This window comes from Onychostruthus taczanowskii, unplaced genomic scaffold (assembly GCF_017590055.1).
Source record: "Onychostruthus taczanowskii isolate IOZ18803 unplaced genomic scaffold, ASM1759005v1 scaffold50, whole genome shotgun sequence".
In the NCBI taxonomy this organism is placed as follows: domain Eukaryota; kingdom Metazoa; phylum Chordata; class Aves; order Passeriformes; family Passeridae; genus Onychostruthus; species Onychostruthus taczanowskii.
The window spans coordinates 1,996,438-2,017,836 of NW_024502569.1; the positions used below are offsets into that span (position 1 = coordinate 1,996,438).

General features: G+C 37.6%; 1 protein-coding gene across 4 annotated transcripts in view; it reads right to left on the reverse strand.

The window, feature by feature from the left end:
- The window catches only part of FRY (FRY microtubule binding protein), a 159,710-nt gene that overhangs the window by 43,298 nt on the left and 95,013 nt on the right, over nucleotides 1–21,399 (reverse strand). For all 4 annotated transcript variants that reach the window (XM_041416003.1, XM_041416004.1, XM_041416005.1 and 1 more), the window contains exons 32-43: nucleotides 20,075–20,331; nucleotides 19,551–19,697; nucleotides 16,032–16,200; nucleotides 15,174–15,264; nucleotides 12,744–12,826; nucleotides 9,398–9,548; nucleotides 8,734–8,837; nucleotides 5,342–5,527; nucleotides 3,196–3,394; nucleotides 2,490–2,611; nucleotides 1,451–1,638; nucleotides 438–532 (exon numbers count right to left, since the gene is read on the reverse strand). In XM_041416003.1, coding sequence (XP_041271937.1) covers nucleotides 438–532; nucleotides 1,451–1,638; nucleotides 2,490–2,611; nucleotides 3,196–3,394; nucleotides 5,342–5,527; nucleotides 8,734–8,837; nucleotides 9,398–9,548; nucleotides 12,744–12,826; nucleotides 15,174–15,264; nucleotides 16,032–16,200; nucleotides 19,551–19,697; nucleotides 20,075–20,331 — 1,792 coding nt within the window. The remainder of the gene's footprint in view (nucleotides 1–437; nucleotides 533–1,450; nucleotides 1,639–2,489; nucleotides 2,612–3,195; nucleotides 3,395–5,341; nucleotides 5,528–8,733; nucleotides 8,838–9,397; nucleotides 9,549–12,743; nucleotides 12,827–15,173; nucleotides 15,265–16,031; nucleotides 16,201–19,550; nucleotides 19,698–20,074; nucleotides 20,332–21,399) is intronic.

Sequence of the window (21,399 nt, forward strand, 5' to 3'; positions counted from 1 at the left end):
CATCAAGCAAAATCCATGTCTACACAAAAATTCTCCTTAGTTTTATTGAGAAGAAACCATGATCATTTATTCCTGAGGAATACTTGACCTGAGAATGACATGCTATATGAAACCAGTACTACAGAACCAGTGTTCCCTCCCAGATACATTTTCAGGTTTATGACACAAAGTTGCAAACCCACAATATTTTTAAAGGATGTTAAAGAGCCAAGCGGCAGCAAGGTAGAATTTAAAACACATTGTAAAGTTTTATTAGTTCTATCAACATTATTTCAACTGTGGCAAAATTTGGCTGAAATGTGCTCATAGTGTGGTTCTTGGAAGGTTACAAATCAGATCATTCTTACCAAAATTATTTTTTGCTGTTAGACTGCAGAACTGCACACTTAATGTCATGAAACATTGAAGAAAATACCATTAGGAGAACAGATTCTTACCGTGATAACACCGTCAAAAGATCACTGTTCTTCAAACAGTCAGAGAGATTATCCACTGCAGCTTCCAAAGTAAGTAGTGCCTCCATTACATATCCCTACCAATGCAGGAGGTTAAGCACTTTAACAAGGACATTCAAAAAAGTAACATTTAAAAATCTTCCATTCATAAAAGGAACAGGCACCTACTGAAAACCTATAATTTCTCCTGAAAAAAGCCCCAACATTCATATCAAAGCCACTGCCCTGAACATTAAAATATACATTTTATTTTCTGCCTCTGAACGATCTATGAAGGTATGTAAGACGGGCACATATCTCATCAAGGGATTGGTAATGACACACTGAACCTCTGACTTGCAGGTCACTGATTTAAATTCTACACAAGCAGTTGTGACAGAGTATTACTGTCATCTTGTGGCAGTTTCATTACCTAAATAAAATATGGAGGTGATGTCAGTCTATTTCTTACTGTATTTCTCTTTAAGTCTTGAATCTTGCTATAAATAGTCTCTGATTGTAAAATTTCAGTCTGTTTAGCTCAACAGAATGAACATCATAGTGCTGTGAAAGGTCTGTATCAAATTAAGTCAGTGTAAGCTTTGCATTACTATGGATGGTGCAGATTTCTTTACTCCTAAACATGTACTCCTTAACTTCTGAGGAATGAGACAGTGTCTACTTCATGTTGTGAGAATAGATCACCAGAGAGATGACAGATTCCTTAAACCCAAATTAATGAAGTTGAAAAGGAAAAAAATGGTCATCACAAATATTTTGAGTGACAATTACTAAAATTTTCTAGTTGTTCTCTTTAGAGCTATGTAAGATTGCAACAGGCTGATGAAGGCTTAGCTAAGGTACATATGATTTCAGCAAACTCAGAAGTAACCTTTTCTGAGGCCACATTCTTCTCTTCATCACATGACTCCAAAACACCTTGTTAAAATGGGAATTTCAAATTAAGTATGCATTGAATCAACAGTTCTAAGAAGCATTGTTTACATAATGCATACCTGAATCTCATCTCCATGCTCTCCAATAACTTCCACCAATCTTGACAGGAGGTCAGACAATGCATGTGCAGAAAGGGGCTGCTTTAGGGCCCTGAATATCTGGAAAGAGCGACCAGCATAATGTCTGGAGGAGCTTGAAAGAGCTGTTTGTAAAGCAACTTCACTCAAATGCTGCTCCAAATGAAAACCTAAGCAAGAGAACAGAATGTCAATTTTTTTCCCCCTTTTTTATTACAGACTTTACTGTGGGTCATGAACAGGCTGAACCTACTCTGTGAGGAGGATACGCTCATTAGTGTATGCTGCAAACACTGAGAAATGGAGGTGCAGAAACATCTGTGCTTTGGAGAATTTAACATTTATTTTGCACAGAATGCAAGAAAATCAACGGAATTAATGGAAAAACAAAATTCGAAGTATGAAATTGACAATATGAATTTTTTTTTTTTTTTTTACACTTCCGGGACAAACTTTCAAGCCATTAACTGTTCTTGCTGGCAGCAACAGTAACTTCTGAACACTCCCAAACCTGAAGTCAAATTGAATTAGGAGAATTTCTAATAGCTTCAGAAGGCTTTGGATAAGATCTTTAACATAAATACTGATGCTGCATTCTGCTTTGATCTTGGAAATTATTTAATTAGTGACTGTGCTGGTTTTCAAAATGCAATCAGCACATTCCCTATCTTCTAAAAACCATAATAAATGAAAAATAAACTTTTATTGCCAGAAGAAATTTAAGAAAATATATTTACCTAGTAAGCTGTGATGTATATTACTAACAGGACACAGAGGAAATTTTATCTGGCAGAATCAATCAAAAGGCTTTCCAAGATCAGCTTTGAAGAAATATTCAACACTTACGCACAGTTTAATCTGACGTGATTGTTCTAAAGCAATTCTTTCATATGTCATACATCCTTGTTAAGACATATTTACTGTGCTTCTGCATAAGCACATCTGCTAAGTCAGAGGATAAACACTAAGTATGACCGTGAGGGAATCTTTTTTTTAGTTATGAAAGCAAAATATTTACTACCTGACTTGGAATCTTTAAATACAGATACAACATGGCGCAGAAAATTAGTGAGCTGTTCAGCACTCTTGGTGTTCTGATTTTTGGGAGTGATATCTTCATGGCACCAAAGTGGACCAAATGCCCTTAAAGAAATACAAAACAAAGTGCAAAATTTCTTTGTGTTATCTAAAATAAATGTAATCAGTTAAAATACATAACCTGTACAAGTACTTAGATATTTACAGGTCCATGACCTGGTTAACATGCAACCAAACACAATTTTAAATAAAAGTAAATAAATATTCCTATGCTGTATTTTAAAATATAAGCTATGCTGTGTAGAGAGCAGCAAACAAATCTCTGTTTTTCAATTTAACATTGTGCCTAGAATCTGCTGGCTGTAGCTGGTAGTTAATATTAGTTTCACTATGCACTTTACACTTTATAGCTAATTTTATAATAATGAAACTGGCTTCTTCTATTAGTTCATTTCTAAACATAAAACTATCGGTCAATTAAACATTTTATTTCTGTCATGCAATATTTTTTTTTCTATTTTTTTTTTCCTGACACTGTAGTGCTTTTTAGTACCTACCTACTACTGTAAGTAGCAATAAAAGAGGAATGGGGTCTGTAATTACTATTAGAGGTCAGTAATTTTCCTTTAAGTTGTTTCATGAAAGTGTGCATTTCGAGTACAAATGTATCCTCTGCTTATCTGCATTACCTGGTTGTCAGAAACTCAATTAATTTGTTTGCTTTCTCATCTGATTCAGCAGCAGTGTCCACGTCCTCAACTTCTTGTGTAATCTGGGGGAGATTTCCACTGCTGCCTCCCAGGCTGATGCTGGAGGAGGTGGAGCTGGAGCTCAAGCCGGAGTCTGGCACTGGAGAGGACTGGTATTCCCGCAGAAAGTCAAGGCCACCTGCCAGCCAAAAGGGAGGAGATAAAGATGGAATGCACTGGTGGGCCAGCTTTGCAGATGAAAGTGTCTGCCAAGCAGCTCTTTTCAGAGTCAGCAGCAGAAGAAACCTTCCACTGGGAAACATGGGGAAAACCTGCAGAACACAACCCTCAAATACTGATGGGAGTGAAAATGGTACTTTGTTTCTAAATGTGTAGAATCCAGAATAGAATGAAATCTACCCAAGTCAAGATTTCTGTTTTTACTGCACAAGGACAACAGTACAATTATTCCACGGCATTTTACTTTCAGAAGTAGGACTTTTTAAAAGTGAATTTAGAAGTTGGCAAAGTGCATGTAAAGTTTACTTCTCTGGGCTGGTCTGATATGGAAAAAAACTGATGGGTGGAATTTTTAGAATGATTATGCTGTCCTAATTTTACAAATGTAATGGAAATCAAGACACAAATGCGACTTCTCTGAACACCTTTAGTAACTGTACCCACAGGACTCGTCATACAAAGTATTTTCAGCATTAGGATGAAACACCTGAGTAAGAGTTCTGCTAGATCAAAAGCTTGCCACAGTTTCAGAGCTAAGATTAGAAACCAAGACCTGTTTTCTTAAGGTTAGACTTCTAGTCATGTTTAGGCTGTACCTACAACAAAAAAAATGGTCTTTTGAGAAAAATGGGAGCAGGACAAAATCCATTGCAAATCAGAAGACTCTTAATTTAGTTGCCTGACATTACACAGAACAAACCTGAGCTGAAGCATTTTCAGTAAGGATTCTTTGCTATAGCTACTCATCCACACTCTCACTCTTTATATTAGCTTCTCAAAAAACAGTCCAAAATACCAAATCTTCATAACTTCTTGAACTCCAGAGGGCCAGAATCAGGGTACCAATTACATTTTTTAGATGCAAGAATGAAAACTGTTTTTCATTTTGGCAGAACAGCAGTAATACAATTTTAATATAATAACTTTATTCTGTGTTTAGTAATTCATAGATGTGCACTGGGAAAGAAACCCACCCAACTCCAGACAGGAAATTATTGTGAGATAATTTTTCACAGAAGTTATTCAGAATGAAATACCTTTGGCCAAAATAGTTCATCAATCTAGAATACCTATCCCTTCTGCTCACTACTTTAAAATAATTTTGTCGTGTCTCAGAAAAAATAGTAATAAGTTATCATGTAATATTTTTTATAAGGCCAAATTACTTATTACTTCCTAAATAACCATGGAAATGGCACAGATATGAGAATCTTTACTGTTCATTTTTCACTGTATGGTAAAGTTCCTCACCCTCTTACTGACAACTAATCCTACACCCACAACTCTTTATTGGTTCTGTGATTCCTTCAAAATGGAAAAGAACACTTTCTTTTAGTAACATTATATGACAGCAGTAAATCTAACTAGCAGCTTTCTACAAATTGGCTCAAACCAACTCCTTAAGAACAGGTAAATTGCTGAAAGTAATAGAACACTGACCGCAGCACAGGTCTGAAGTAAGACTCCTAATGTAGAAAGAGATTTCAGGACAGAAATGCAATGTGTTAGTGATATAAAGGAGGGTGTGTATCATGTGAAACTTAATTTAATAATGGAAAATCTGAGCTGCACAGTCTTGCTGCTCTTCCTGTGTCAGAATTATTTATGCATTTCTTTTAAAGGTGAGGAATGATTGTCCTCATTTAAAGTAGCTCTAGATCCCTGAGGGGAGAATCAGGAAGTTTTTAGCCTTATTAATTTTAAAATACTACATTACATATTTTTTTGCCTTACATTAGGTAACTTTTTCAATATCATGAAAAGTTGTCTAATAATAACTTGCATGCATCCCTGGGGTAGTTCACGTGGAATTAGTATTAATGGGAACTGTTCATATTTGCCACTTTATTAGTTGATTTATCAAAACCTGACAGTATCATAAAGTGTTCTTCTTTTGCTTCATTACCTGTGTAAAGATATTCAGGTAAGTACGCTGGTTGTACTGTCAGAGTCTTGGTCTCATTCATCTCTCTGGTCTGAAGAAGCACAGATGCAATGGCTTGATAATTGTTATTGCAAGATAATGCAATCAAAAGGTGAAGCAGTAACTTTTTACTGTGTTCAAAGACCTCGGGGCGGTAATGGTCAAGACCTAAAGAGAAAAGGTTACAGCAATCTCTGAATATGAAGTAATAATAAACAAGTTCACATTCCAGAAATAGCAAAATTCCAAGGCAGTTCATGATAACAGTGCAAATAAACAAAAGATGTAGTATTTCCAGACACAGTTACCAGCGCTGTCACTTAAATGTGTGTGTATATTTAGTTTCCAGACTGAAGTCCCACACATGAGGTACAACAAATGAGTGGCAATACAGCTTTATGCATTGTCTCACCGCAGTTAATTTGACAGGTCTGAAAAACCTTTAAAGATGAGGTATTCTTCATGGTGGTTGTAATTACATTGCTTACCACACTATCTGGCTTTCTAGCACAGGCATCAGCTGTAGAATAAGTGCAAACTGTAAGAGGCAGGTACTGATTTATTTAAAAAGGAACTGACAGACAAATCACTTGAAAAGAACTTCAACTACCAGTGAGCAGCGTGAGACATTAGCCCCTTACTCAGGATGCAGAACTCAAACTGAAGGTCTAGCACTGAAAGACTCTGGTTTGGTTTACACTACTGCCATCTGTAAGATTTTAAAACAGCCAGAATAGTTCACAAATTACAAATTTGAAGGAAACAGATATTTCTGCACTCTGTTTCAGTAATCTCATTTTGATTCTCTTTCAGTACCCTGCAGTACGTTTAAACATACTTTCTTCTGTTTAAGAGCAGTTTCAGTACTAAAAAAGTTAACTTTTTTCTTCTTCACCTTCTTTCTTCTCAGGATATATCCCTCTTCAAAAAAGCACCTACTTCACTACTCTGTGTGGCAGCAGCCAACAGATCTTTTAAGTCAGGCATTTTCTAATATACTCTAGTCATGCTGGTTCTTGTTTGGCCTGCAATAATGAAGCTGCTCATACTGCCACAGTTTGAACACTGTGCCTTTGGCTCCTAAGGGCAATTCTTTGAAGGTCCCACGACCCTTGGTCTTACTCATTTCCCAGTAGCCTCCTCCAAAAGAACTGTGGCCATCCTGCCCACCTGTATTTCAGCTTCTTAAGGTTTCTGCTCCTATTCACATTTCTCCATCTACTTCCACCTGCCAGGAGATAATGAACCCATCCTACCTGGTTTCAACATACATTTCAAAGGATATAAAAATGTCTTTTAGTTGAAAATAAATTCTATATTGGCAACAGTGGTAGTTGAAATCCTATTAAACCCCAAGCTGTATAAAAGTATTGTTACAGATCTGCCAACTAGGACGTGAGAAGGACAGTTCAGTCTTTGTGTTTAGTGCTGGTCCCTTCTTTAACCTGCCAGAGAGTTCCAAGGAGGGTAAGCTTCTGTGACATGGACACATTTCCATGGGAAAGGAGTCTAGTGTTCAACTAACTTCACACTGGTTGCGAAAGAGATTTTAAACAGCAGTGATTTTCATGCACCAGAGATAAGCAAGTTCAAACCAGCAGTCTGCCTGCCTGCTTCACCAACAGTACTACAAACCATTCAATAACCTATTAAACACACAGACATTGAAAAATTCTTTAAGTTTAGTATTTTCTCACTCCTTCCAATAAATGAAAGGATACCAGCTCTCCACCTAGTCAACATACTGGTTTCTAGTCTGCTTTTCAGTCAGATGCATCTGCCTGCTCACATTCCAACAGGACAACAATACTTAATTTTTAATTACATTCATACCTTTGGCTAATGTGTGGCATAACTTCTTTACAACATCACAAGAGCACTCTACAGAATAGAAAAATTTTCCACAGGAGGTATAACAACTCTAGAGAAACTGACCTTAAAGCCTGAAAGCTGTGATCTCACTTTAGTTAACACTTAACTAGTTACATTTAGTTACCAGTTACATTTAATTTTAATTTCACATTTCAAAATTGCGAGTTTTTAGCCAAGGGATTGTCTCACATGGTATTAATACATTTCTGTTTATTCTTTATTAAAAATCTGTAATGTTGAAACCTTATTGCACAAACAACTAAAGATATTTTTCTAATTGATTACCAGTATCATAACTCTGTTTCTGCATATGTTCATTTACATGACTTCTTGATGACTCCTCAAAGCCATCTTAGCTGCAGTGGTCACACTGCTCTGTACTGCTCTTTCTTAGGTTCTTAATTTATTCTTGTGACAATTTCTAAGTGTAAGTACCAGTTTTTTCCCACTTGTTACAAATCATAATAAAGATGTTGCTTGATCAGTTAAGGGTTATTTGATTTGTGAAATCAATGTACTAATATACAAAACCCTATTTCACCAAAAAAATTTAAGCAGAACAGTTGGTAACAGAGTAGCAGTAAAGGAGAACAAGTATCTTCTTCAACATATATTTCATTTTACCACTGTGCTGTAACATCCCAATTTAATCTCTTTTTGCCTGCTGATCAGCAGATCTTCCCAGACTGACTGTGAATACTTAATGGTAACTATGGTGACTGAATGAGAAGTGAACTGTGATCTCAGCTCTAATAAATTTATTTCACAACTGCCTGTGTTTATTTGTGAACACTATAATTTATCAACCATGGAAGTCAGGGAATGGCTTTATAATGCTGAATACCCTTCTGTGCTAAAAAATTAGGCCACTCACTTTTGGTAATGTTGAATGGCAGGACAAGGAAGGTAACAGCCTCCAGATGAACTGTGCTGCAGTCAGGAACAGACAGAGCAGTGAGGAAAAAGCAGTGCCTCAGTGTCCAGGTACATAAGGGAACACACTGATGATAAAGTATTCCATCAGCAGTGAAATTAATGAAGCTTTGCTTTCCAGTGGTCTGCATCCTACCTCCACTACCTCTGCAGTACAGCTATCCTGGCTCACTTACAGACTATTCTTGCAAAGGCAAGAGCCAGCACAGGTGTGTGTAGCCCAGGTTCAAGGTGTGTGTAGACTGTCATCACTAACCAAGCTGGACAAAGGCATGAGTTTCATCCCCTTTTCTTGCAGGGGCCATGCCACACATCCTCATAGAGATATTTTAGGAAGTCATTAATCTTCAAATTTCTACACACCTCTCAAATTTGGGTGAAATTGGCCAAAATATTCAAAAACTTCAAAGTTTTGAGAGTAATTTACAGACTGCAACTGCCTTGGACTTTTTTAGGGCGGAGGGAGGAAATCATAAAACATGCAAAAAACACAGTACCATAGCTTCAGCAAAACTAAAGTAAAAGGAGGGAGCACATGTATACTTTCTTTCTTGTTCTGTTGGTCTTACCTAAAAAGAGAGCATGTAGCAATAAAGGGAGGTGAAGAGCCCAATCTTCTCTCACACTGTGATCCACTACCATCTCAGTCATGAAGATGACAGCAATATTGCACCTGGAAGATAAGTTTGAAGCATCAGTTTCAAAGCTCTTGGAAACAGGAAAGCACAAACAGGATGCTTATTTCTGAAGAAATACACAATCTATAAATGTTCAGATTTGTGGCATTTCTTCTCAATACAATTAATGCTGAAGCACTTTACTTACAGTATCAAGCAAACAAGTACCCATTACTGAAAAAAACCCTATTATTGTCAATACAAATTATGTAAAAAAGGGATTTCAGAATATGCATGGCCTAGTTAGAATAAAAGATCAAAGTGCTATGAATAACAGGCACAGAAGCCTGGGAAAAAGAAATTTTCCTTTTCTGTTTCAGTTGCTTCATCAGTCTTATTCTTATCAGTGATGTCCTACATTGTAAATAGGCTTTCTGGTTGAAATCTGGTACAATTGTGAGCTTTCACTGCATGTGGATTTTTGCACTGGAAATCAGCAGAAATCGACTGTATGAGTTTCAGATGTTCTGAATGGTGGGACTGTTGGATCGGTGTTGGTCAACTACTAAGAGGAAGCATCTCACTGTCTGAAATGTCAGAATGAGAAACTGCTCACCTGTGAAGGGGTCCCCGGGGTGTGATGGTTTCAGGGAGATAATCCACGAGTGGCGCCCAACATCCTCCATTGTAAGGCATGGGCAGGGGATGCGGCTGTTTGGTTTCAACAATATTCAATAACCAGCTTGTATATGGAGAAACAGGATCATCTGCATGGAAAAGCATTCAAAAAAAGTGCATAAAACTCATGGCTGGTTACCTATTTTTGCAAAATACTGTAAGAGATTTTATGCTAACATATGAGTTCAGCTGTTTGGAACAATGTGATAAGATGCCGTGAGGTTTGCAGATTCCTGTGTTCAATAACAAGTGATGCATTTTTAATCCCTCTTTCATGCTGCTGGAAATTAAAGAGATTCCAGGCAGACAGCACTGAATGGTAGGAGCAGCAGCTGAATCCCTGCTGTCATTTAGTAGTGCTGGATTCAGATCACAAAGCACCAAGCAACAGACTTTCTCTTCAAAAATGAGGGAAAAGTTCAGCCAACAAAGCTGCTGTCAGAAGCCATCTGCTGCAAGGAGCAGAGTACTAGTGACACATTCTTGCAACTCCTCACCAGTGCCCTGCTGAGTGACGCTACAAAGGCAGAAGTTAAATGTCCTGAATTAGCAAGGAGGCATAAGGAATGCAAAAAACATCTTCAGGGCAATTTTCTTTCAACAGGGATGAATTATATCTTGGATTTCTCAAAGACGTATTTAATTTTGCTTTAGTGTGACAGCTGCTGTTTGTTAACGAGTGTTAGGGTTTTGTCTCCCACTTGTTTATCTGCAATGATGTGGGTCAAGTAAGTTATTTCCACCACTTTCTGTCTTGTCTCAGCTGCACAGTTTCGTTCATCTCTCCTGTATTTTGTTCCCTCTCATTCCTCTTGATTTTCACAGTGTTCAGTTTTTATTTCTGAGGTCTGGCAGTCTGTGATACACTGCCATGGAAAGTATCCTTTCTTGGTCTGTTTTTGACATACATTCAAACATTGCCCTTTATGAATTTTTAATGAGTGTTATTTTTTGTTCTGTTCCTTCTTTTTGTGTTTTCATTTGTTTGCTTTTTAATTTTGTTTTGGTTTTGTTTTGTTACGCTTTTGTATTTTAGGTAAGCTTGAAACTCAGCATTTTCCTTTTCTTTTTTTTTAACAGCATGCATCTGATGCTTGTCAGCTTTCCCACGGGAAACAAAACTGTTTTGATGCCTACAAAAGTATCAGAGCTGAATTTTTCTAATGTGCATCACTTCTTAGTTTTAGAAAAACATCTTCCGATTTCCAGATCTTCAGGAGACTTTCAATGCAGTAGCTGCTTCTCCAATTATTTCAAAAATGCCAGCTTTGTAACTCCCATTTTTAAGTGTTGGTCTTTTAAGGAACACTTTACAGCTTTATGATTTAGACCGCTACTTAGATTCTCTGGAGGATGATTGATCAATTACCGATAAAAAGGAATAAAATGACTTAACGATATAGCAAAGTATGGCACTTTCACATATTGTTAACCAGAATTAACCAGATAATGTTTGTCAAATGCTTTTCACAGAAAAAGAACTGCACAGGATCTACTTATTTCTACCAATTTAAGTGTTTCACGAAGTGCTTCACAAAGGTCGCACTGAGACCTAGATCCTCACTTCTGTTTTCACAGGTTTATGCGCAGACCAAGAAAAAAAAAAAAGAAAAGAAGCACCCTGAAGGTAAACATACAATCCTTGCCTGAACACAAAAGTTTGTGTTCTGCAGAGTGGTGTTCTGTATTTATACCTTCAGTAATACATGAATGTTAAAGTAGACTGGAGAGAGGGGAGAAGCCACACCACCAAATCCTTTGCAGCCTGGGCTGCCTGTCTGAGGGAGTAGAGTGGGAAGTTGCATCATGTTTCTTGTAAAATGACAAGAGATATAAAAATTCCTTTCTCTTATTAGAATTCTATATAAATGTCAGTAGCTAAGTAAAATACATTTTATTTTCCTTCTAGGTATTCACATACTTGCTAAAGGAACCCTGTGAGAAGCACACTTTGCATAATTTTTCACGGTAGTACAAAACTTGCAGGTATAGGCAGGAAAAAACATTTGGGCACTGGCTGGAGGAGACATGCCAAAACAGCAAAGAAAATTTCAGTATTTTTAAACTTTTTATCACTCTAAGCTCTTGTCAAAACCAGGAATTTGTGAAGGCTGTTCTGATAATATAAACGCTGTTCTGCCTTGAAAGATTGCTCATGCAGATCAGATTAGCACCAGTGCTTCAATTAACATCTGGTGAAGCATTTTAAGTACCTGCAGAACTAGAAAGCCATATAAAATTCAAGACAAGTGTACTAAACCCCACTGAGTTAAGATGTTGCACACTTTCTTATGTATTTAAACACCGGAGTTTGTACATATACAATATTTTGTCAATACTGTGCTTCACAATTATGAATAATAGTTGTTGGTGTACATTAAATTATCCTATTGCATTGTATTTTACAGTCTTTGCATATTTTGCAGAAGAGTATCACCAAAAATTACTTGGATTAAAAAATATATAAAATCTTTACTTTTCATGTCAAAATACTGTTCTAAAATGATGTCTGCAATACCAAACCAAGACATAATGGCCAATATAGTAATTGACCTGGCTTTAATAAGCCAGTGATCAAAGTCAATAACAAGATCCTGCCTTTTTTACATTTGCTTAGGGTCTAGCCAAAATCTGTAAATTGAATTCACTCCAGAAATGAAGTCAAACCATCAAACTCTTCAGTTTTGCACTACTGTACAACAGTTAACTGGTTTTCTTTGGAATCTCTGCTGAGCACCAGTGTCCATTTACAGCCCATTTGGCAGAAATACATAAAGAGCAAGAAGCATGCTCAGGAGCCCCATCTCCCTTCTAACACATGTTTGCACAGTGCAGCCCAAAACTGGTAGCAGAGAGCACGTAAAATCTAATGAGGAGATAAGACCTCATATTTGGAAACTCCTGAACCTCTTTTCATGCTCATATAACAGCACTTGATTTGGAGGGATATACTGCCAAATGGCACAACTCAAAGTACATGCTCTAATGATCTTACAAGTCTTTTGCCTTGCCATGTATGAAAGGCCCAATGTGTTACTCTCTGGAGGATTCTCTGCTGCTGCTTTCTGTGAAGTTCTCTGGCCTTCAGATGGGTTTGACTGAACCCAGATTAAACAAAGTGAATTAATTAAATGAGATATGGAGGTGAAATAAGGACACTCCCTGAATGGCAATGCTACATTACTGTTTATACAGAACTTAAACAGAAAGGCTCTGCTGGTCATTACAATGTTTTCCTCTCCAACCAAAACTCCAGAAATTTCATCAAATTGAATATAACTTACTTTTGTCATCATCATAAGATCCTCCAGAGCTATTACTGTACCTCGATTCTAGTCGGGTATGTGCTCTGATGACATTACTGAACCTTCAAATACAAGAAAAGAAATCTTCGTTAAAAACACAGACTGACATTAAACATCTGCACTTTATGTTTACCCCCCCCAAAAAAAAAGGCATTTCCTTAAGCATTCACTTTTACACAGGAGTAGACAGCAAATGAATGTAATGCTGATTCTTTCCACAAAATATTTTTGCAGCCAGTCTCTGAGAAGTTCTAAGTGTGCTCCTATGTCACAAGCCTTTAAAATTTAGCAAAAGGAAACTCTCATGCTGCAAATATGTGATTTTTTTTTTTTTAACATGGTGGTAATAAAGCCAAGGCTGTGGGTTCAATTCCCATATGGGCCATTCAGTTCAGAGCTGGACTCCATGATCCTTGTGGGTCACTTCTAGCTCAGAATATTTTGTGATTCAGTGACTGACTGGATAGTCCAAAGCCAAGCCTACACCGGTACCAAGCAGGAAAAACTACAGCAGATCATCCTTCAGGAGGAGAATCTAGCAAATGCCAGAGCAGACCTAATAGAAAAGTTAAGGCATATAAGAGCCGGAGTAAACTGCTCACAGCTGTCCTCAAATGTGCCACAGATTCATGCTAAGCTGACTTTTCCTGGTGATCTCCTTTGACTTCCTCCACCTTGTGTTCTCAGGGTAACCAGGCTGGAATGAGAGGAGCCATACTGACAGCTCACACACTAGTGATGATCTAAAAAACATCACCATTCCTGCAAAGCTAGGAAACTAATTACAAATAACCATGGGTCAAACAAGACAAGACTGAAGATTTTCTAGACAAAATTAAATTCAATTTCTTACTAATGTTCACACACCTTAGTGCAGGGTACTTTACTATATATCAACGTACTACATTGTTTCCAAAGCATGTGTGTCTCATAAGCACGCAATACATTCCTTGTGCAGTTGAAAAAAATGCATTGTCAGCCATCCAATACATGGTATCCTATCTATGATCCTCATTATTTCATATGTCATGGCATAGGAAGTCAATATTAATGGACATTCTAAAATTGACACACTAAGTGCAGATGCACTTACAGCCAGCTTCGGTAACATAAATGCCAGCAATGAGTTCAGGCAAATTATTTTCCATTTTCTTCTGAGGTATCTTTCAGCAGGATTCTGAATATAATGTCAGAACTTTGTAATTTTCCTTTCATTTTTATCATAAAGTCTCTGGCATATCTGAATTCTAAAAACCTTTTTGGAGTCACATTTAAAACTTATATAAGACAAGAAATCCTGACTTGAACTACTGTAAGAGACATTTGCTCAACTTGGCTGTAAATCAACTGAATAAAAATTTATCTTAAAGCTATGCAGCCATAAACATTCATGTAAAGAATAATAAAAAATTCAGAGGAAAAAATGGTTTTATTATCCTTTTAAGTACATTTCTAGTGCATATGTTGAAAAACATCACTTAGAGTCAAATCTGTTTTACTATCAATTTGAAACTTAGCATTGAGTGCCATTTTCTACTTACATTTAAATCAGCAGACACATCTAACTAACCTGACAAAATGCTACTCTTGTTTGTAATGGGAGAGAGGAAGTAATTTTGAAGTACAGAAAGGTTTGCTCACATAATTATCTCTGCACCTCTAAGCCCTGAACCTTAGGGAAGGAGCATTGTACTACTGAAGTGATGCTAGTGACTATCAGTGACTAATGTAATACTAATACACTAACTGACAAATGCTATTATAAATTGTCCAAAGTTCTCTTGCAAAACTAAGAGTGTTTCTGTGAGAGAAACAATCTGTATGTCTGTGCTCTAGATCTGATGGCCCTTAGGCTCTGCATTTATCCATTTGTCATTTGTCAGTACGTACCAGAAGTAGCAGAAGTCTAAACTGAATATATAATTTATAAGCAAGTTATTTTCCACAGCTGTCCTCTATAAAATATTTCATCTAGACAAAGGAGGCGTCCTTGCAATCACTGATATAAATCTGCAAACTAAATTTACACACTGTCCAAGAAGTTACATGGTGTGATCAAATCTGATTTTTCATAAAGATTTTAGTACTCATTATTTGATGCACACTCCTAATTTTTTCTTTCATCTTTGTGGATAATTCCTACAAAACCATGACCTCCTTAGGATAATTCACTGAATGCAGATTTAACAGTTCTTCCTTTACCATTAAACAAGAGTCAGGAACTAGAATAATGAGAATAGCTTTTTTTTTTTTTTTTTTTTTTTAAATTATGTATACTGCAATAATGCCACTTAGGATCAATCTGAGCACCAGAGCTCCTCACAATACAATGCAGAACTTTTTACAGCATCTCACCCTCGGCCTAGGAAAACACATACATTTTGGAGGAAAAAAACTCAAGCCACAAACCTTTCATCAGTCTCTTTCACCACTCTGTTCTCCTCTGCATCAGGAAAACTATCTTGGCCAGCTACAACAGTGTTACTGCTGGAGGTGGTTCCTGTAAATGAGATGTGAATAAGAACACCTGTTACATGCAGCAGACAGCACCTGCAAAGCAATAAAAGCTTATGACTCGCAGGTTTTTTTAGCAGCTACAGTCATAGTGACCATCCTGCAAGTACTCACACACATGAATGAATGAACATTGCTACTTCTGCAGAACAGGACCTGTTTCCATGGCTGGATGGTGTAAAGGTCACATGCTTTGAGAAGTAGGTAAGAAGTAGATAAGACCACCATCTGGTGGTCTACTCCTTAAACTAAGCTCATGTCTGCTGTTTTTCAAGGATTTGGAAAACTATGTATAATGTTAAATGTGGGGTTGGTTCTTAAGTATATTTGACTACTGCAGCTTGGAAAATGGCATTAGGCCTTTCAAAACAGAACTGCCACACCCTTGAGGCTCTCAGTTTTCAGGAAACTGCTTGATGTATCTGCTGTGCTCACTGCATCAATGACGATTTCTTTTTCTGCGTAAAACAGCCACTAGAGAGTGGAGTTTTCTAAAGAGTGGCAAAATTCTGAACAGCATAAAATATTAGTAATATGCTATTAAAATAGTTAAGATAATCAAGCACATGTTAACAAAGCATATACATCATTAGGAAGGAAAAATAATTGTAATTTAGACATGCAACAAGGCCCTAAAACTTGTACTTTATGTACACACATCTGAATGGATGCAAAAGTAAGAGATTGTTTTTTGCAAAGCGATGAAGACTCAAAAGAGCAGGAGAATATAGAGAAAACACATTCAGGTCATACCAGAAGCTGCAGCTGAGGCTTTGTTACTGGCAGCAAAACGGTAAAATGGAGGATTATCGCAATGTTGGACTATGGGGTTCACTGGGTCGGTTTGCTGCAGCTCAAAAAGAAGTTCTTCCATTGTCTGAATAGTGTTGTTGCGACACAGATATATTGCAACCTTCTTTATCTGTGGAAGAAAGCAACAGTTGTTAAACTCTGACCAAAGTGAATTTCCAAAGGAATAAATGAATGTTAAACTGCAGTACTGATATTATCTAGAATGCAAGTGTTGTTCCTGGACAGACACCACAGACACATACAGTTCATACAGAAATAAAACTTCTCACTTTGACATCAAGATCATTTCCCCAGCAGACTTTTATCTGCTTCAAAGTTTTTGTTTACCATTCACAATGAATTGTTTATTTATATAAGTATGTAACATGCACATCTACAAAACTGTAGTTGTGGCCACAAAAAGTAAGCCAGGCTTTGAGGTGCTACTCATATCTGTAAGCAAGGTAATAGCAAATGCAAGAAAGGCAGAGCAATTACGTGTACAGACTTGATGTATCCCGATTTGAAAAAATCTGAGAGTATCATTTATGGAAACTCTGGAAATTTCTATAAATCTTTTAACAAGATCTGAAACATGCACTGCAGCAATGAGGACTGTTGACATACTGAGACCAAATTCGGCTGCATTCTTGAGGAAAAAAACCCTGATCACTACTAAAAGAAGAGACACTCTCCAGCTCAAAACCACTGGATTCATAAACTGCTGGAGCTGGGAGCTGGGAGACCATATGGGGAATATCTGTATGTGCTTGCCTGTTTGTTTTTAAAGATGCCCCTAAGCAGGTTCTTATAGGGGAGCTAATATATTAGACTGAACAGCCTGTTGGCCTCACCAAGTATTGCTGTTCTTATACTCTTAAATACTTCCATTAAAATGACTTCCTTACTGCTTCTCTTTCCTTTTTTTTTCTTTTTTTTTTTTTTTTTTTCTTAGGGAAAATGCACATATGCAAAGTCTCTTTTACTCTACTGAGCTAAAAATTTCCCAGGGACTTTCCAGAGACAGATCCATCTCCTTCCCGAGGCTCATTTCTGGTTGGGCTCACAGTGCCGTTTTCAGCTTCTCTCACCACTGCAGGGGTCACGTTCCCAACACGAGTCTCTGCTGAAGAGGTTTCTGAACCTCTTAGAGTAAATACTCTAAGAAATCTTTCACTACATAATGTGAAAGAATGGACAGCTCAGCAATTTGTACTGGGGCACTGGGAAAAAATGCTTAAAGGAAACGTAAGAGACAAAGCAATTAATTTAGATGATTAAAAAAATTTAAAAATGTGAGTCAGGCATGCTTTTGGCTTGGACCCACACAGGGAGAACAGATGGCCGAAGGCACCAAGCAGCTGGTGACTGCCTCGGGGCACTGGGGGCTCCTAAAGGAGATGGGTAAACTGGCAATCTTGCAGTTCTGTGCTCTTTTAAGCCCAGGTCACCTGGAACACTGCTGATAAACTGTCCAAATGATCTTTATTTGCTAACGTGTACCTGTTATCTACACGAAAATGGAAGACACATGTTTATGGTATCAGCAGTCTTGTGTAGTTAGCAGAGTTAGGTAGGATTTCTTATCTCTAAACTCCAGGGCATTAGCAAAACACTAAGCAGATGCATGTGATAAGACCAGTGTGTTTTCCTACTCCAGACAAAGCTATCAGCAAAGGAGTGACTCATAAGCACAGTCAGGCTTCCTACAGAAGCTAAGAACTTTTTCAGATTTTGCAAAATCTGAGAATCAGACTTTTAACTCAACATTACAAAACACAGATTAATTGGGTGGTAGAAAACACAGGAATCTTGTCAGCTGCTGCTGCCACCAGCCAAGAGAAGCCTGGGTGGGAGACCAGAGAAGTCCCATGGGCAAAATAGGAGATGCTGAGCAGATGAAGCTGGAGATGTCAGAACAGATTGCTCTCTTTGTGAAGTAAGAGGACTGAACTGTCCTGGAGGAGGACAGGACTGTGAAACTCAAGGCTTTGAGGCAAAAAAAAAGAATTTGAAAAAAGAAGTGCACTGGGTGGAGGAGGTTTGAGGAAAGGCTGCTCAGAGCTGTGGCATGGCAGGAGTTATGGAAAAAGGAGGTGCTGAAAGCTTTGGCTTGGCAAGTATCTGGATGGGGGATAAAGTATGTGAGGGGCTTCTGGACAAGAGGTGACAGGGTTATCAGTCTTTTCCAGTCAGGCTACATTTGGAGTCAGCACAGGACTACTCCTTCCTCTCAGAAAACTGCCCCTGTTCCTTTTGTAAGCTGTCAGAAATGAGGGTAAAACAGCCCTCATTTTCTGTCTTATCTCTAACAGGTGATTTCCACTTGTTCTCCGCCAACATAGATGGAGACCACCTTAATCCCAAGTCTGTCATAGACTGTAGGATGAGGCAGGTTGGAAAAAGCTGGGAAGTCTCTCATCAAAACTCCTGCTCAAAGCATGATCAACACTGAATGGAAAGCCTCTGTAACAATTGAGGGAAAGATCTTATTTCAGTTCAACCCCTTTGTTTTCCTCTCATATAAACCTTGAGCTTTTTCTTACACCAATTCCACTTTCAAATTTTTCTACTTTTGACTAGCTAGGCATATAGATACATTGACTTGAGAATACAGAACAGTAAACCCTACAAATGAAAGGAAACAAACGGGATGCCTATAGTACAAAAACAACATTTTGAGGCTTTTTATGGGCTTCTTTATTTTCTTTATTCTTATATGCATAGCAGTCATTATAAACACTTTGGGCAAACTATTATTTCAGCAACTGTAAATGAATTGCGTTTATGAGGCTTTTTAGATAAATTTCAGATTTATTTCACGGAAATAAATGAAAGAGGCTAACTAATAAAAAACATATTGTAATTGGGCTGGAAAATTCACTAAATTTAGATTCTGTTTCACTCAGCAACTGAGCAATAAGGAACATGGGAATGGAAGTAGCCTGTTTTTCTCAGACAGCCCTGATTTTATTTTAACTTGAATAATAACAATATCCAGCACAGTTTGAGTTGCACATTGCAGCAACTGTTAGATAATTTATGACAGTCATGCAGAGGCTGATATGGTAAGCTTATAAATGTTAACTATCTTCTGTCTCTTGAGATGTCCCACAGAAAGTTCTAGTCTGCTAAAGCAAAGGATGTAGCATTTTCTGGCAATTTATGGCCAGTCTCTGTTACTGTCCCCATTCACAGACATACAGGGTTTCTCTTTGCTTGAGACAAACCCACCTCTCATTTGCAATGGGGTGTGCTCTGCTGCTGCAGGCTGAGATTTGAACTACTCAATTTTTTTTTTCTTTTAATTTCAGTTTCCTGGCACTTTTATTCCTGCCATTTAATTTTGTTCAGTGTGTTGGGGAGTATGTTGGTATTTCTTGTTTTTGATACCAAAATTAATTTTCTGCAGGTAATAGCTGTTTTCTTCACTACAACTGGTGTAATCAGCAGTAAATAAAATAAAGTGCAAAGACTTACATAGGGTAAAAGGATGGTATCACTGCTAACGCCACACAAACTAATGAGGAACTGCAGTGTTATCCTAAGGTTGTTACTCCATTTTTCATTGTTGGCCAAAGCATTCCAGACATTCTCCATCTCTGGTCCAGGAATTTCATCTCCATACTGCAAAGAATCATAGGCATACATTCCTTGAAATATGCAGACTTCAAACTAAAGCACGTTCTTTTAGAACATTTTCTCACACAAATAAACCCCAGTGAAATGCTGTAAAAAGTTACAGAACAGTATTTTAAATAGCTACCTGACAGATTTCAGAGCATTAACTCCATTTAAAACTATTTAGGTTTTGATCCTCAGAAGGACTTAAATCATAAGAGACCATAAATGTCTTGAGGACTGTAAATTCAAAAAGTAATCCTAAAATTAAGCTGGTTTTGTTTGATTGGTACAGACTGTTCCAGGGTAAAATTTCTACTGGTACTGGAGGGAAGAAACAAAAGTTTCACAGGTTAGTTTCTTTGTTTGATTTGCTTTTTTACCTTGGCTGTCATATACATGAGATTATTAAGAACCAGGGAGGTGGCCTCAGGTGAGCCCCAGCCATTGCCTTTTAGTCCACTTGTGACTGTTATTTCCCCATCCTTGTCCTTCAGTTCATCTTCTGGAGTGGTAGGGCTTGAGCCAGGGAGGAGCAGTCTGTTGTCTACCAGTTCAATATTATGAAGCCATGGTAGCAGATAGGTAAGCATGATCTGTCTTCCATTTGGATGTGTTGTTGGAAATCGCTGGCTTACCTCTAAAACAGTGAGAGTTGAAAAGGACAACTTATTAATTTATGATGGAAACCCTAAATACACTGTTTAAATCACATTTCTGACCTTTGTTAAACTACCTGATGGTTTTTACTTTGCACACTACAAGCATAAAAAACATGTTCTTGAATTTCCTGAAGAGAAACATGGAATTAATGTTCAGTAATAGCAAGCAGTTGGTCATGTCTTCTGTCTAAAATAACTAACTCAGTCTGGGCTTAGAAACAAAAAGTCACCCCTTGTTACTGTGCCATGCTATATGTTAAATAAGGTGGATATCAGAAAAGAGGAAAAAGAATCATTCAGTTACTGGTGGTTACTCTAGAATTCCTAGAGCTTCTGGAGAATATACAAAAGTGTTCTGCAGATTACAAATGCCTCACTGGCCTCCAGGTTTCCAAGCTACAGTTTAAATAGTAAGGCACTTATTATACCGAGTTTACAAAAAAACCCTTGCATATATTGGGATCCTACTTCCTGTGGGAATGTCTATGAAATTCATAGCTGGCTGTCAGTTCAGGAATGCTTGTATACAGCACTTTATATAGTTTACTGTCATAGGTTAAGACCATGACATTGACAAAAAAACCCCAAACCCTGGCACTCTAAGACAAAGGGATTTGGAAAATCTGGGATAAGAAATACAGCTTCCTGCCAAAGTTAACCACATTATCTCTCTGTTCCAGAATTCTTCTGTAAAATCAGTACAGCAAACATTTCCTTTTTTTACTCACTACCTGCTTTTTAAAAATTGGAAGACACACACTGTTCTCTCCTCATGATTCTAGATGTACAGAAAGGATGTCTCACTTGGACTGTAATATCTGAGATTTTTTAAAATGACACAGTCGTTACAGCAACATGAGTAGACGATAACAGAGATAATGAACAGCATTTGCTTAATGACAAATGAGCCATCAGAATTTCCCTACACCAGTTATTTATAACTCATGGTATCTTGGGCACTGAGAAATGTAAGGGTGATGTATTGTTCCTTTACCCTCCCTCCAGCCCCTACAGACTGAGTAAAAACAACAGAAAGGGATTTTAAG